The 14,363-nt window shown below is 40.4% G+C and overlaps 1 protein-coding gene across 1 annotated transcript in view; it reads left to right on the forward strand.

Moving 5' to 3' along the window:
• The window catches only part of LOC116293375 (sortilin-related receptor), a 37,292-nt gene extending 22,983 nt beyond the window's left edge, over window positions 1-14,309 (forward strand). Inside the window, exons 25-39 of the mRNA XM_089029057.1 lie at window positions 163-306; window positions 1,118-1,231; window positions 1,680-1,829; window positions 2,451-2,570; window positions 3,193-3,330; window positions 4,006-4,140; window positions 4,676-4,810; window positions 6,236-6,373; window positions 7,237-7,369; window positions 8,841-9,040; window positions 9,909-10,015; window positions 11,053-11,151; window positions 11,562-11,652; window positions 11,966-12,142; window positions 13,235-14,309. Coding sequence (XP_088885183.1) covers window positions 163-306; window positions 1,118-1,231; window positions 1,680-1,829; window positions 2,451-2,570; window positions 3,193-3,330; window positions 4,006-4,140; window positions 4,676-4,810; window positions 6,236-6,373; window positions 7,237-7,369; window positions 8,841-9,040; window positions 9,909-10,015; window positions 11,053-11,151; window positions 11,562-11,652; window positions 11,966-12,142; window positions 13,235-13,293 — 1,940 coding nt within the window. The 3' untranslated portion in view covers window positions 13,294-14,309. The remainder of the gene's footprint in view (window positions 1-162; window positions 307-1,117; window positions 1,232-1,679; window positions 1,830-2,450; window positions 2,571-3,192; window positions 3,331-4,005; window positions 4,141-4,675; window positions 4,811-6,235; window positions 6,374-7,236; window positions 7,370-8,840; window positions 9,041-9,908; window positions 10,016-11,052; window positions 11,152-11,561; window positions 11,653-11,965; window positions 12,143-13,234) is intronic.
• The last annotated feature ends 54 nt before the right edge of the window (window positions 14,310-14,363 follow it).

The following is a 14,363-nucleotide window of genomic DNA, read 5'->3' on the forward strand; positions in this document are numbered from 1 at the left end:
AACAAAATTACTGTCACGTGTCACCCTCATTAAATAAAGTCTTCAATCAATCAATCAATCAATTAGTTGCGACTGTGTCCCTCACTAAGTGGAAGTTGATTGCTATTGATTGTCTAGAAGCCCATAGTTGTTATATTTGACACACTATTTTATGTCTTGCAGCTCCAACTACGACGACTCCTTCCCCTAGTAACTGCAGTTCAAGTCAGTTCTCATGCCAAAATGGTCGCTGCATCTTACGTGCATGGTACTGTGACGGTGAAGATGATTGTGGTGATATGTCTGATGAGCCCTCGTCTTGTCATAGTAAGTAATCTTTTTTTAGCTAGTGTTCTGTATGAGAGACCCTTTTCTTATGACCTTGAAAACTCCTGACGCGGTACCTCATTTGTTGAACTAATCCCAGCCACCGAAATAACTGCCCTTCCATAAAAAAATATCTAAGGTACACTTGCAGTACGGTAAGGTACAACTTTACGACAGTCGTATTTGTCCAATTGTAATTCACTCTCTATTATAGCCTGCATGACAGAGGTCAAATAGGTAGTTGGACACCAGCCTTTTGTAAGGGCGTCGTAGGTTTAAGTGCCGACCACCGACCGGTTCAATGTACCTCACTAAAATGGGATTTTTGAAGTATGAACATATTAAAACTAAGTCTTATTAGTGGCGATATTGGAGTTCAATCTCGGACAAGACACCTGGAACGGGAAGGTTCCAGTTTTTTGAATGCCCTTGGTTTGCCGTGGGACGGAGTGGATAGACTCGTTTCAATTAGTTAGTCACCAAAAATGTACAAAGATGAGACCGCTGAGGTTCACGGGAAGCATTTATTATATCCAACAACTAAAGCTTTTGATAGAAACTGTTGGTAGAGGATGCTCATATGAGGTGAAACTGGTAAAAGATCTTAGGTTCATCAATAGTTAAAAAAGTGATTTCTTGAAATGTAAAACGTGTCGCTTCACTCATAATCCTTGCTGGACTCAGCTTTGAAGGTTTTGAAGTGACTAACCGTTTATTGAAACGAGTATATAAGGATCGATATAAGCAGTGTAATTATAACTATTATAGTGTACGATAAGGATGAAACCAAGCTTGTTTGTTTGTATGACAGGAACATGTTCATCTAGTCAGTTCACATGCAGGAATGGAAGGTGCATCTCGAGAAGATGGATATGTGATTCAGACAATGATTGTGGAGACTTTTCAGACGAGATTGGATGTGCAAGTACGTTTTACCTACCTCGCGTGCTAGCCATATAACATAACGTTCTTTAAAAAAAACCTTTTGCATTTATGCTATGAATGTTTTGTGCATTCAAGGGGTTTTCCTCCTTCCGTAAAACCAAGCGCGCTAAATTCCAATTCGATCTTTGAGTTAGCCGTGCCCTGACCTTGATAAACGCGGAGGTTGTTTCAGGAATGAAATTTGAAGGATTTTTGAATGTTTTCCTTTTTCGTTTGTCATTCATGGACGTTGTCTCCTACACAGCCGTTATTAGTGTCGTCACGCAACACTCACCCTGCTGCCGCTGTTAGGAGTGAGTGTTGCGTGACGACACTAATATCAGCTTCGTTGGAGACAGTAATGGACATAGATGATGCTTGAATTGTATGCATGAAATATTTAGTTAGTACAATTAAACATAAATTCTTTCCATTTCTTTTATCAAAAGCCACTACACCTCCTTTCACTACCTCACATTCCACCACAGCACGATACTGTCGAAGTTGGGAATTTACCTGTGGAAATGGAAGATGTGTTCTATATTCCCAATGCCATGATGGTATCAATGATTGTGGAGACAACACTGATGAAACGCAATGTAAGTCGACACCCTACTAAATCTACACCAGTTCATCCGAATAAAAATTATTTGGATTCTTATTACTAGCTGTAGCTATTAAAGTCTAGTTTTCAATTGCGATCGAATCGAAGTTGGAAGCAGCTTGTGATGAATTTAAAATCAAAATACGGAGTTGCAAACAGAGTCGAAAGCGCGTAAAAAGCGGAATCTGTAGAATCGGAAGGTTTCTCTTGCCAAAATCTTTTGCTGGAATTTTTTTTACCTGCATCAATTCTTTGGGTGGATGTTGCGTCAAATTGTAGAATAAAAGCGATACATTCCAACTTTGGGTAATGGAGCCAATCAGAAAGCACCAAAAAAAAAAAAAAGCCAATTTATTCCCACGAGAAAAAAAAAAAAAAATGAAGATGGTTATCTAGTTGCACGTAACATCAGGGTCAAATTACAATTCTCGTTCAGTCTACGTTTCTGATTGCCTCCACTACCCAAAGTTTGAATGCATTGTTTTCATTCTACATTTTAATTGGTTCTCTTGTCTAACTGGTCTAAGTGCCCCGGTTACAGTAGTTGCTTTGTAACGTTCCGTCCATCTGTCCATCCTCAGTCGTATTAAGATGTTTATTGGTTTATTTTTCATAGGCCACGTCACTTGTTCAAGCTCTCAATTCACTTGCAAAAATGGGAAATGTATTCCGCAGTTATGGAAGTGTGATAAGTACAATGACTGTGGAGACTACTCAGATGAGATTGGATGTAAATGTAAGTGAACATGTGTAACAGAAAATTGACCAAATAGTCACAAGCGAGAAAGTAATATAGTACAAATCTATAGAGTAACTGGGTTATCTATCATAGACTATAGCAGGCATTCAGCATGCAATACACATCTATAGAGTAACTTGGTTATCTATCATAGACTGTGAGCAGGCATTCAGCATGCAATACACATCTATAGAGTAACTGGGCTATCTCTATCATAGACTGTGAGCAGGCATTCAGCATGCAATACACATCTATAGAGTAACTGGGCTATCTCTATCATAGACTGAGCAGGCATTCAGCATGCAATACACATCTATAGAGTAACTGGGCTATCTCTATCATAGACTGCAAGCAGGCATGCAGCATGCAATACACATCTATATTATATTCTATCATCCAGACTTGATAATGACAAATTGTTAGGATTTCTATGGGCACACCAATCTCAACCTCTGCCCATGCACAGGAATCCTAAGGACTCACTGTGTTGGGTCTAGAGGGAAAATTGAGACTGCTCCCGGTCTATCACAGTCCAAGCTTGATATGAATGGACCAATTTTCTTTATTATGACATTTTATGCCTATATTTCTCGCATTCACTCATTTATTTCTTTTTAAGATGGAACATTGTCTCCAACGACAGCCAGAGCTTGCAATTTTTGGGAATTTAGCTGTTTAAATGGAAGATGCGTCGATCGATTTTTATGTCAGGATGGAGTCAATGACTGCGGAGACAACTCTGATGAGACAAAATGTGGTATGATTTTATGTCTGTTTTCTGATAGGCTTCTCATAAGTCGACCTCTTTTGTCTCTCGACTGATACCATAAGTCGTAGTTCTCGCTCCTTTGTCCCTGAGGGTCGCTGAACCCATTAGCGACAAAAAACAAAAACAAAAACAAAAAAACAGAGAGTGAACTGGACCGACTTGAATCAGTTGCTCGCCAAGTGAGTGAGCGAACGAGGTGTCACAGTGTTGCAATAAAACAACTGATCCTTTGATAAGTGCATCATATCGACACAGTGGCAAGGGCCTTTTCATTTCCTTGCTTGTGCCTTTGATTGCCTTCTGAAGTGACTTGGTTTTACTACACATCATCACAGACCCAAATCAAATTTTGAACTTATGAACGTTTCAGCCAAGAAATCTATGGTTTGATAGTCGAGGAGTTTACGTAAAAGAAAGCTAATGCGAAAATGGTTTTGGCCATTCAAAGTTTGAGAAGGAAAAATGGGTCGAGTTGGCATTGCAGTGTATTATGGGATTTTTCATTGTACATATTTTCAAGATGGCTTCTATTTCGCCCCCCAAACCAGTCCCACAATGCACTGCAATTCCAACTGGACCCATTCTCCCCCTCAACCTCAGAATAGCTAATTGATTACGTAAGGGACAAACCAACAAAAGCATCATTTGTCTTAATTGTTTTAGTTGTCAGTACAACTGCTCCCCTGGCATGCCCAACAGGATGGATGCATTGCTCAAATGGCAGCAAATGTGCTAAAAAGTGTAATGGAATATCTGAATGTTCTGATGGATCCGACGAGAAGGGTTGTGTGTTTACCAGTAAGTGTAATAAATAATAATTATTATAATTATTCAAATTACTTTTCCCGTCGTTTTTGATTGGTCAAGACTACTTGACAAACTTGACATGTAACCCGGAAAATAAGGCATAAGGGGATTTATAAACAGGGTCTATAATGCTTGCATATTTCCATTCTAAAGCAGAGCTTGGGCTACCTGTGGTAAGTTTTCCCAATAATCGTACGGCCCGACCTAACTCAGTCAATAAGCATTTTATCATATGACCCTAAATAAAAAAGATATTTTAAAAGTTGAAAATTATGTCAATACGGTCGCAGGTTTCGAGGAGGGCCCTGCTCGTTCAAAGCCGTACGGCCCAGCTCACGCCATTTTCCCGAAGGTTTTTTTAAGAGCGCGCGCCCGGGCAGATACGGGTCATATGATAAATGTTCTTATTTATGAAGAACATTACTTATGTGATTTCTCGATAATCATAATTCCCGGAATAAATTTGATACTTCCGAACTGATATCTTTGTATTCTTAATTACATTATCAAATGTCCTTTGTTTTAGCGGCAACTTCACCAACAAGCACATGTTCTAAGAAGCAGTACCAGTGTGGAGATGGAAGCTGCGTACCTAAAAACAGTGTGTGTAATGGGGTAGTAGAATGTCACGATCATACTGATGAATTAGGTTGTGAAGGAGGTAAAATGATATCTCATTAGATTCGAAAGTAGACAATGCTGCCTTAACTACGGTTTTCCATATTCTGCGAACTAAGGCCCCGTCCACACGCATCCGGAAATTTTTGTATCCGCAATTTTTTTTGCGGATACGGTTGCGTCCACACGTGTCCGGAAATTTTTGTATCCGTATCCGGAAATTTTCGAAAACGGTCTCCAGAGTGAAAATTTTCGAATACGCTCCGAATACGGATACGTGTGGACGGTCGTATCCGCAAATTTTCGGATATGATGACGTAAACACGATTTTGCGCATGCTCAATAAGGAAAACTATCCATCAAAGGGACTAGGCACTAGCGTGTATCAGGGCGAATCATGAAATTTCCAGATACGTGTGGACAGTGAAAACGATTCGAAACGATTCGAATACGCTGCGTGTGGACGCGAAAATTTTCGTATCCGCAAAAAAAAATTTTGCGGATACAAAAATTTCCGGATACGTTTGGACCGGGCCTAAGACAATCCAACGCCTTGTTGTGAAATTGATTTTTCACTGCCGCCCGTCAAGAACATGAAAGGCATCGACTGATTATTTTTGATTGACGGCAGCGAAAAGCCAAATTTCAGGGTGCAGCTCACAACTACCGAGTTCGCAGAATATGGCGGGAACCACAGTAACATTCTGGTCGTCTTTCCCGAAAGCTCGATAATATGCGCAACATCTTTGCGTTGCAGGTTGCAGAATAAATGTATGTTGCTGGTATTAACACTTCGAGTACGATAAATTCTCATTTTTTCTCTGCCCTTTGCACCAAAGAAATCTTGTTGCGCGCGGGGGGAATACGGGCAGTGCTCAATATCTTGTAACGCAACATTGTCGCGTGACATGTTGCACTAGTTCCCTAAATGACCGCATCTTTACCAGATAACCATGCCACATGACCATTTAGCATTTGGCATTTTTATCAGCAATAGGCCCTTTGCGGTTAACGGTCACGTATCTGTACTGGTGAGCAAAATTTTTGTTTTTGTTTGAAATTGGTGATTCTTTTTAGGTACTTGTAGAGAACTGAATGAAAAGATGTGCAACCAGTGTGTTACGAAATGCAGTTTTATTACGATCTCTCGAAACAGGTTGTAGAAATTTTGTTTGCTCACCAGTATATTTCACCCATGGGAATCAAGATGTTCATTCATTTGCTCTCAGTGAATTAAACAGCACGTGATTACCGAGCTGCAAAGGGTCTATTTTTATAGAGCGAATTGTTCAGTACTATACATATCCTGAACGAAGCAGTACTAGTGTGTACATCGTACCTACCTCTGGTGGACCCTCACGTCGTGGCCCCAAACGCATCTGGTGGCCCCATACATATGCATATCCTGAAAGATACAGTGCCACTGTATTGACAAGATAGCAATACTACTATGTTCTTTTTTTAAAAGGATCAATGCTTCCTTCAAAATGCTTGAATGTTTCGACCAGTCAATTTCTGTGTGATGATAACACAGTATGCACCCCGCTTAGTCTTCGCTGTGATGGTTATCATGACTGTAACGACAAAACAGATGAGCTGAACTGCGGTGAGTAGGAATGCTTAATCTTATTTTCCGCAAGTAAGTGCTAACAACAAGACCACAGGGAAACTGGTTTAAGGTGTACCATAACGTCGTCTTGCATTGCATTTGTGCTGAATTTGCTCGGTTTTTTATATTACTATTTTGGTCTCAGAGTATACAAACATTTGAGAAAGGAAGATTTTTCGGAACATATTACCGATACTACTGTCTGGAGTACACAGTGTCGAATTCATTAGGCACCGCTGTGTTCCAGGGATTACAGCCTCATTTACTCAGGGACAGACTCACTTCAGTGTCAAAGTATTCACAAACACCAACGTTTAAGTAAAGAATGCACACTTTAAAAATACAAGCATTTGAAATTCTTCGGATCTGCACTGGAACGCATGAATATTCTACAGAAAAATCGAAGCTTACCCTGAGCAACAGTATTAGCAGGGTTGAAAAACGCACGCGCATGCGCAAAAATGTGCAATAAAACAAACATGGCCGCTGGAATATTTCGCATCTCACACGAAAATTGGGCGAGGTTTTAGTACAAACATTTAAAAAGTTCTACATACAACAAAAACAAAACTTAGGCATTTATTAATTGATCAAAATACATGTTTACTTAACTTTCAAGAAATGGACTCTACGTTTTCTGATTTTGGGATTTTTTATGCATTTTGTTTACCAAGCGGGCTTTTTTTTTTAACTCCCACGAACTTGTTTAAAATGGTAAAATGGTATCTGAATAGATGAATTATATACGAGGCTAAGCCTGTACAACTGAGTATGTGGTGTTGATAAACGGGATCCATCCAATTCGAAACTGGTGTAATTTACCTCTAATTGTGATTGTGCATATGTTTATGACTTTTCAGACAACACTCTTGCAATAAGCTTAGTCCAGACGATTACTAATGCAAGCACTTGCTGTGTTTATATATCCTGGACACTAAAAAAGGAAGGCTTGACAAAATGGTTCAACATAACAGGGCACAAGATTTCCTACTGGTAACCATATCTTGTTAAAACAAATTAGCTGAAAAATGTACTGCAGCGACGAGTTGTTGCGTGACCGTCACGATGCCAGTGTTCTAATAGCGCAGCGCACTGATTCTAAAAATAGCCGATAAAGATTCGGACAAACATTGCATTCTGTTTAAGCGCTACGAGGATTATACGAACCTATTTTATTATTTTTACTTAAAGTTACAATAATAACCCATGTAAACTAAGATCAACTGCGATCGGCTGTGAAAATTATCTGCTGAAAGTAAACTTGTAAGTTTGTTTGTCCGAATTTCGCCTTTGTCTTCGTTTTTATGACTTCACGGTTGCGCTGCGCTATTAACGATTACACCTGCAGCCCGACTGAATGGTCCAAAAAAATGGTGAAAAAACCATGAGGCCGAATGCCCATTGGGTTATTGACTCGTAGACCATGAGGGCGAGAGGTCAAATGTTTTAGTCTAAACCTACTAATCGGTCGAATAAATGGATTTTTTTTTTGACATTAGGTTGAAAACGCAAGTTTTACTCGGCCACTATTGTTTTGGTTTAGAAACCGGCTCTTTTCGCTGCTAGGAGCTATCACCAATAGACCAATAGTAGCTCAGCCAATTAGAGCGCAGGATTTGTGATAGACCATTAGTACCAAAAACTACCAAAGGCCTTAAGGACGGCGCGCGCAAAAAGAGCATTCTCTTTGTTAGAACTTTTGAGATTGTGATGTGCTGTATATCTGTTTTTTTCGCTTGATAAAAATCTAACTATAGATGAAATTGCGATAGAACTGAGTCCATAGGACTACTTGGACGATACGGCGGCCATTTTGGGAAAGCATGGGCTGCGTGCACCACTCGTTGGTTCTCTCATGTGCTTCGAGAGTTTTTCTCTCACCAATGCGACCCGGTAGGTGATGTATGTGAGTAGAGTTGTTTGTTAGTTCTCTCATGTGCTTCGAGCGTTTTTCTCTCACCTATGTGACGCGGTACATGATGTATGTGAGTAGAGTTGTTTGTTGGTTCTCTCCTGTGCTTCGAGGGTTTTTCCTCCGGGTTCTCCGGTTTTTCCTCCCTCCTCAAAAATCAACTTCTAAATTCTAATTCGATCTATCGGCTGCCTTATCAGTTGGGCAGCAAAAACTGTTAGGTATTAAGCCGTCCACCCAGGAGTGGTAAACGCATTAGATCTTGCCTGGGGGCAACAAAACACAGCAAAGATGACGGAAAATATAAAGGAGTTGTGATTGTCTTTCTTTTATGGGTAAAGCAGAACTATGTGACCTCTTAATTCATCTTTTTTGTATTCTCTTGTGGTGAGCTGTTAATATCAATCGACATCGTTATTGTAATAAAGCTTTTTTTGCGCCATGGACTTCCAACAGTGCCTTGCGATCCAAGATGGCCGCCGTATCGTCGAAGTAGTCCAGTCGGCCCAAAATGTAATTGTGTATAGTAACTGACGTTTGCTTGTATGTTAGGCCCAAGGTTTTACATGGGGAGGACATTGATCAGATTTCTGCAAGCAAGTACAACAAGACACTTTACATGGGTCCCCCAAGTTCCCATGTATTTAGAGACCTTGAAATCTGTTCTGAGTACGAGATCCAAATACGAGTGTTAGGATCTCGATTTTATGGACCATGGACGGAGCCTGGAAAAATCAAAACCGCCGTTGCAAGTAAGAATATTTGTCTGTCTGTCTGTAATGATGTTTCTCTTCAGCTTGGGCGTAATCTTTTCCTATTTTAGGCAACGATTCTTAATAAATGCGAGCACTGCGTTTATTTTCTGCCAGAATGGAAATATTTTCTTTGGGAATAAGATTATTTCTTCGAGTTTCATGCATATCATCAACTTTTCTTACTCATGGTCCTGTTATTACACGTTGAAACTTTAGCTAAAACTTGTGTGCAACGGTTTTGTGAGACGGGTTTAACAGGGGTGTTACACGGCGCAGTTTCATCCAGAAACTTGTTCGCGACACGAGTTTCATTTGCACTAGTAGAAAGCAGTTCTTCTTACCGTGAAACATTCTCGGGACGAAAGTTTCACAAAGCCTAAATTGTGCCTTGTGACACCCCCGTGAAACTTCTCTCGCAACGTCATTGCTCGCAAGTTTCAGCTAAAAGTCAGAATGTGTAACAGAGCTCTAAGCATTACCTCGATATTTATACTCAAGACGTCAGTGGTTTTTAACTGGAAAAAACGCCAAAGCTAAATTCTCTGCATATGATTCTATTTTCTATCCTGTACCTATTATATTTTAGGTTTTGTAAAGTTGTTTTTAGTTATCATAATTAAAGGGATATTCCTAACACCATGAAACACTGTCTAGTAGTTAAAGACCGTTCATTTTTCTACGGACATTGGGGCAATGTATTACCTCTTCCCACTCCCTCTTCCCTCTCCCCTCCCCCTCCCCCTCCCCCTCCCCCTCCCCTCCCCTCCCCCTCCCCCATGCCGGTAATAAACGAACGGTTCCTTTATAAAAACGGTAATCTATAATATTTAATGAGTTTTAATTTGACCTTAACTTTACCCTGCAGAAACCAGTGCACCGCTTGACATAGGAACAGTGAGAATCAGCAACACCTCACTACAAGTGAAGTGGAGTGCACCAAAAACAATATGTCAAAAAATAACCATGTACAAGGTAAGAATAGTTTTTTATGCATTTTACCACAAACTATTCATTTCTCGCGCGCTAATTGGCTATTTTTATGACCCATAAGAGGACAGACAAATAAGCTGACGTCAACGAGCGCTCTCTGTCAGTTGGCTTTTTTCATCACTAAAAAATGTCGAAAAATGCGTCTTATTTAATGTTTTTGTGGTAAAAAGTGAAACTCGCTCGTGGTTCCACTTGGGTTTGGATCATATGCTGACGCCATTCCAAGTTCGATAAGAGTACAGACCATAGAAAAGGGACCTCGATTTTCTAACTGATGGCCAACTTTAGAGTTGCCATAACGTCCATAACATCGAGTTTCGTGGTCAACCACAAAACATTTTCGAGTCAAGGCTCCGGGGAAACTAAAATGTAATTATAAAGATTCTTTTGTTTTCCTTGAGTCTCTAATTGTATTATTTTGTGCTTAATCACCCATCCAGAATATCGAGAGCTAGCTATTAGCATAAGGACCAGAGCTTTTACGTATGACGTCAATCGTATTAAAAAACTACTTCCTGGTCCAAACTGCAAAAGCAGTTCTAAAAAGATTATTCCTACCTCTTCTTCATGACAGGATTTTTTGTTCAAAGTTGTAATTGTGTCATGTAGAGGTTAAATCATTGAGAACATTTTTCACTGTATTTTAGCGGTTGTTGTGAGAAGTTGGACCCGGAAATACGTCACAACTTAAAAGCTCTTAAAGAAGATTTTGTATGCCTTTTGAAAACGCACAGTCAGAAGTCTCGTACCTTACCGTGACGCTGCCTTGCCAGAGGCCTTACCTATTGAGTAAACATTTAGCGATTAGACATTCCGAGGTCGAGAAAAAACCTGGGTCGATTTAGCATTGCAGGGCATTGTGGGTCTGATTTAGGGGACGACATTGACGCCATCTTGGAAATATGTCCCCTATAGCAGTTCCACAATGTACTAAATACAGTTTTTACATCCATATTGGATTCATTTCCCGTTTGTCCGATTTCTTTTTACGGAGCAGTTATTTTGTTTGTACTGTTTAGGTAACGTATTTAAACAGTACATGGAACGAAACCCATCTAAGCCATGACCGTAAGATAACCATAGAAGACGTCGATCCTTTTCACAATTACACTATAACGGTATGTTGTACTAGATTATGAGCCTATATGTCATCAAAGCTTACTGAAACTAAAAAACATAGACAAATTACGACTGCAGGGGGAGGGGGGGGGAGGGGATTTGTAGTAATCTTTTCAAAGATGGTCGTAGTCCTCCCACTTCACTCAGTAAGCAATTCATGACCCTACTATTTAGTCATGGAAAAAGCTTTCGTTAAAATAAGGTTTGACTCTCCATAAAAAGTTCAAATTTTTACTGATCCCCCCTCAACCATTGAATGAGCAGCGTCTCGTGTATTAGGCAGTCCAGCTTCCCAGTACATTTTTTAAGATAGTAAAATGGTTGTTCAGGTCAGGGACGTCCAGGAGATACTGCTCATTCAAGCAAGGAAGGATATAATAGTAACCAATAAATGTTTTCATTCCACAAGGTGGTTGCCCTAAGTACAAAAGGTGATAAAGTATTTACAGGCATACCAGCAACAGCTTCATTTACTTTTTCTTCACCCCTGCCGCATAAATGTAAGTACTGTAAACACACGGTGCTCACACACGTAGCGGGCACACGGTGCGGGCAAACGTAGCGGGCACGCGGTGTGAGCCCGCAGTGCAGACATAGTGCGATGTGCATACGACTTCGCACCCCATACACCCCAAAAAAGAGTCTTTTTCATGCAGCGTTGCAAGCGTTGTCACATCGTGTGCCCAGACCGCTAATTTGCGGAAACACGGTACAATATTTCATGCGTCGTTGCATGCTCAGTTTTCACGTTAATGAGATTCAAACACTTATAGTAATTCGCAATCTAATTTTCTATATCTTTTACATGTTTAGATGCGAGAAAAGGACGTTTCAGTAAGTTAGCATGGGCCATACCCGTAGGGATCGTGGGCCTGCTACTGTTGTTGCTACTAGCGTATTTTGTACGCAAATCTCATCGTCTTCAGCGGTCAATGTACGTTCTGTTGACAAGGAACTCTGAGGCTGGGGGTGAAGTGACTTTTCATTCTGGTAAGCTAAACATTTTATAACCCACAAGTATTTTTCTTTGATTGAACATCGTTGGTTGTCTTGATTATATTACTAGTTCTCGATCTAAATCATCCCACCAACGATTTTCACAGGCATTCTTTGACTGAGTATTACCGCCGTTTGCATTACTACGCGGCCACCCCAGACACAAATCGCGTCGTGTAGTTTGCAATAGACTGCCGTCAATCAAACACCTCATTCTACTTGGATGTACTCTTTGCAATCGCTTTCGGAACTTTCCTTGGTGATATCGGACTGAGAAAGTTTGATAGAAAAGTCAACTCACTGATCCAAACGTGTATAAATGGCGTCAACATGAATGATTGACAGTAGTCTATTGCAAACTACACGACTCGATTTGTGTCTGAGGTGGCCGTGTAGTAATGCAAACGACGGTAAAGATAAAAAGCAAGAGGTCCATTCAGGTCTCGATTGGATAAGATTCAGGGGCGATCTCTATGTGGACTTTGAAGTTTGTTTTCCTTGGGTTCTACGGTTTTCCTCTATTCGAAGAATCAATATTCTAATATAAGCCCCCCCTCTCAAATAAAACGCAAACCGCAAACCGCAAACCGTTTGGCTCAGTTGGTTGAGCATCGGACTTTCGTGCGGGAGGTCGTGGTTCGAGTCCCGGCCGGACCAACACTCAGGGTCTTAAAATAACTGAGGAGAAGGTGCTGTCTTTGTATAATTACATCTACAAATAGTTAGACTTTCAAGTGGCTCGGATGACCACTTTCCGTCTCTCCACACTCATCATTACTAACCAACATCGGAGGGACGTAAAAGAACCACTGAGGACGTAAAGAAACCCTGGCAGTGACCACCCTCAGTGCCTACACTTCATACTAACAATCTCTCATGCTTGTAAATTGCATAAAAGCAATCTGTCATTCACAAATCAATGTAAAGCGCCTTTGATTATATTCATATAGAAAGGGCGCTACATAAATCATAAATCACTATTTAATCATTATTATTATCCTCCGTAGTTGAAAAATCCATTGTTTATTGATCATTCATTCTCTCCTACACTATGACGGCATTTCGATATATTTGTTCTGCTTGCAGACGAAGATGACCCCTTAATACGTGGTTTTGCTGATGATGTCCCATTGGTGACTGCCTAACATGTTTTATACTGCACCCGACATGTTTTCACAAGCAATATAGGGGCATGTAGGTTTTAGCTGTTCTGCGTTAAACGTGAAAAACCTTCTAGTAAGTTTGATTGCCACATGGGGGTGTGAACAGAGAACACTTCTGGAAAAGAGACAAATTCTGGACATAACAAAGTTTGAAAGATCAGTGAAAAGGAGCTCTCAAATAGGAGGCAAACTTGCCACCCTCCATATTTCACTCCCACCCCCAAACCCGCCCACGCACGCTGATTTATGGCCACACCCAAATGCTATTCGCACCAGTCCCTTTCAAAGCGAGTATAAATAAGAGTGCCCCCATCCGTCACTCTCACTCTTCACACCAGTAGCCGCTTCTCGGCAAGCAAGTGTCGCCAGGGATTTTGTGCATTCCTATCTTGCCCTTTCACCATCGTCGCACGACGATCGTGTTCGGTTGACCCTCCCTGTTTTACCCACCCTATGTGTCCTTTTCCTTCATGTCACCGATTGCGGTCGTTGTTCACCCCCACTCTTAGTTAGACGAGTGTGAAAGGGACTGATGCAAATAGTATATTATTAGAACTAGACCCTGAATGCCATAAAATTGCCCAGTATAGATTTTTGAAATATTTTTGGCTAGAAATATAAAAAACGTATTTGCTGGTAAATGTTAAATCGTAATCGTAATCGAACCCCTAGAAATTGTAGACACCAAATCCACTATTATCCAACCTACCGAAAGTAAACTTCACTTCCGGTAGGAACTTCCGGTTTTTTGTTGATCACTCCAGAAGTCAAAATAATGTAGAATATATGAAAATGAATGAGAATTGAAAATCATTTAAGTATTGCAGCTATGTATTTTATAAACATTATGAAATACTAGAACCTTATTATAAAGAGAAAAGCTTCCATTGATTGCGCTGTGACTTTACTCTCTAAATACTCATCATTATTGCAGCTAAAAGTATGTTAAATCACTAATGTAAGATAGATAATTAAATTAAAGATTGTCACACTTGTAATTCTTTTGTAGTTGTATAAGAATGTCCCCCCCCCCCCCCCCCCCCCCATTATCC

This window comes from Actinia tenebrosa, unplaced genomic scaffold (assembly GCF_029948245.1).
Source record: "Actinia tenebrosa isolate PJP-AT-01 unplaced genomic scaffold, QUT_ActTen_1.0 PGA_scaffold0__85_contigs__length_37466705, whole genome shotgun sequence".
NCBI classification, from domain to species: Eukaryota; Metazoa; Cnidaria; class Anthozoa; order Actiniaria; family Actiniidae; genus Actinia; species Actinia tenebrosa.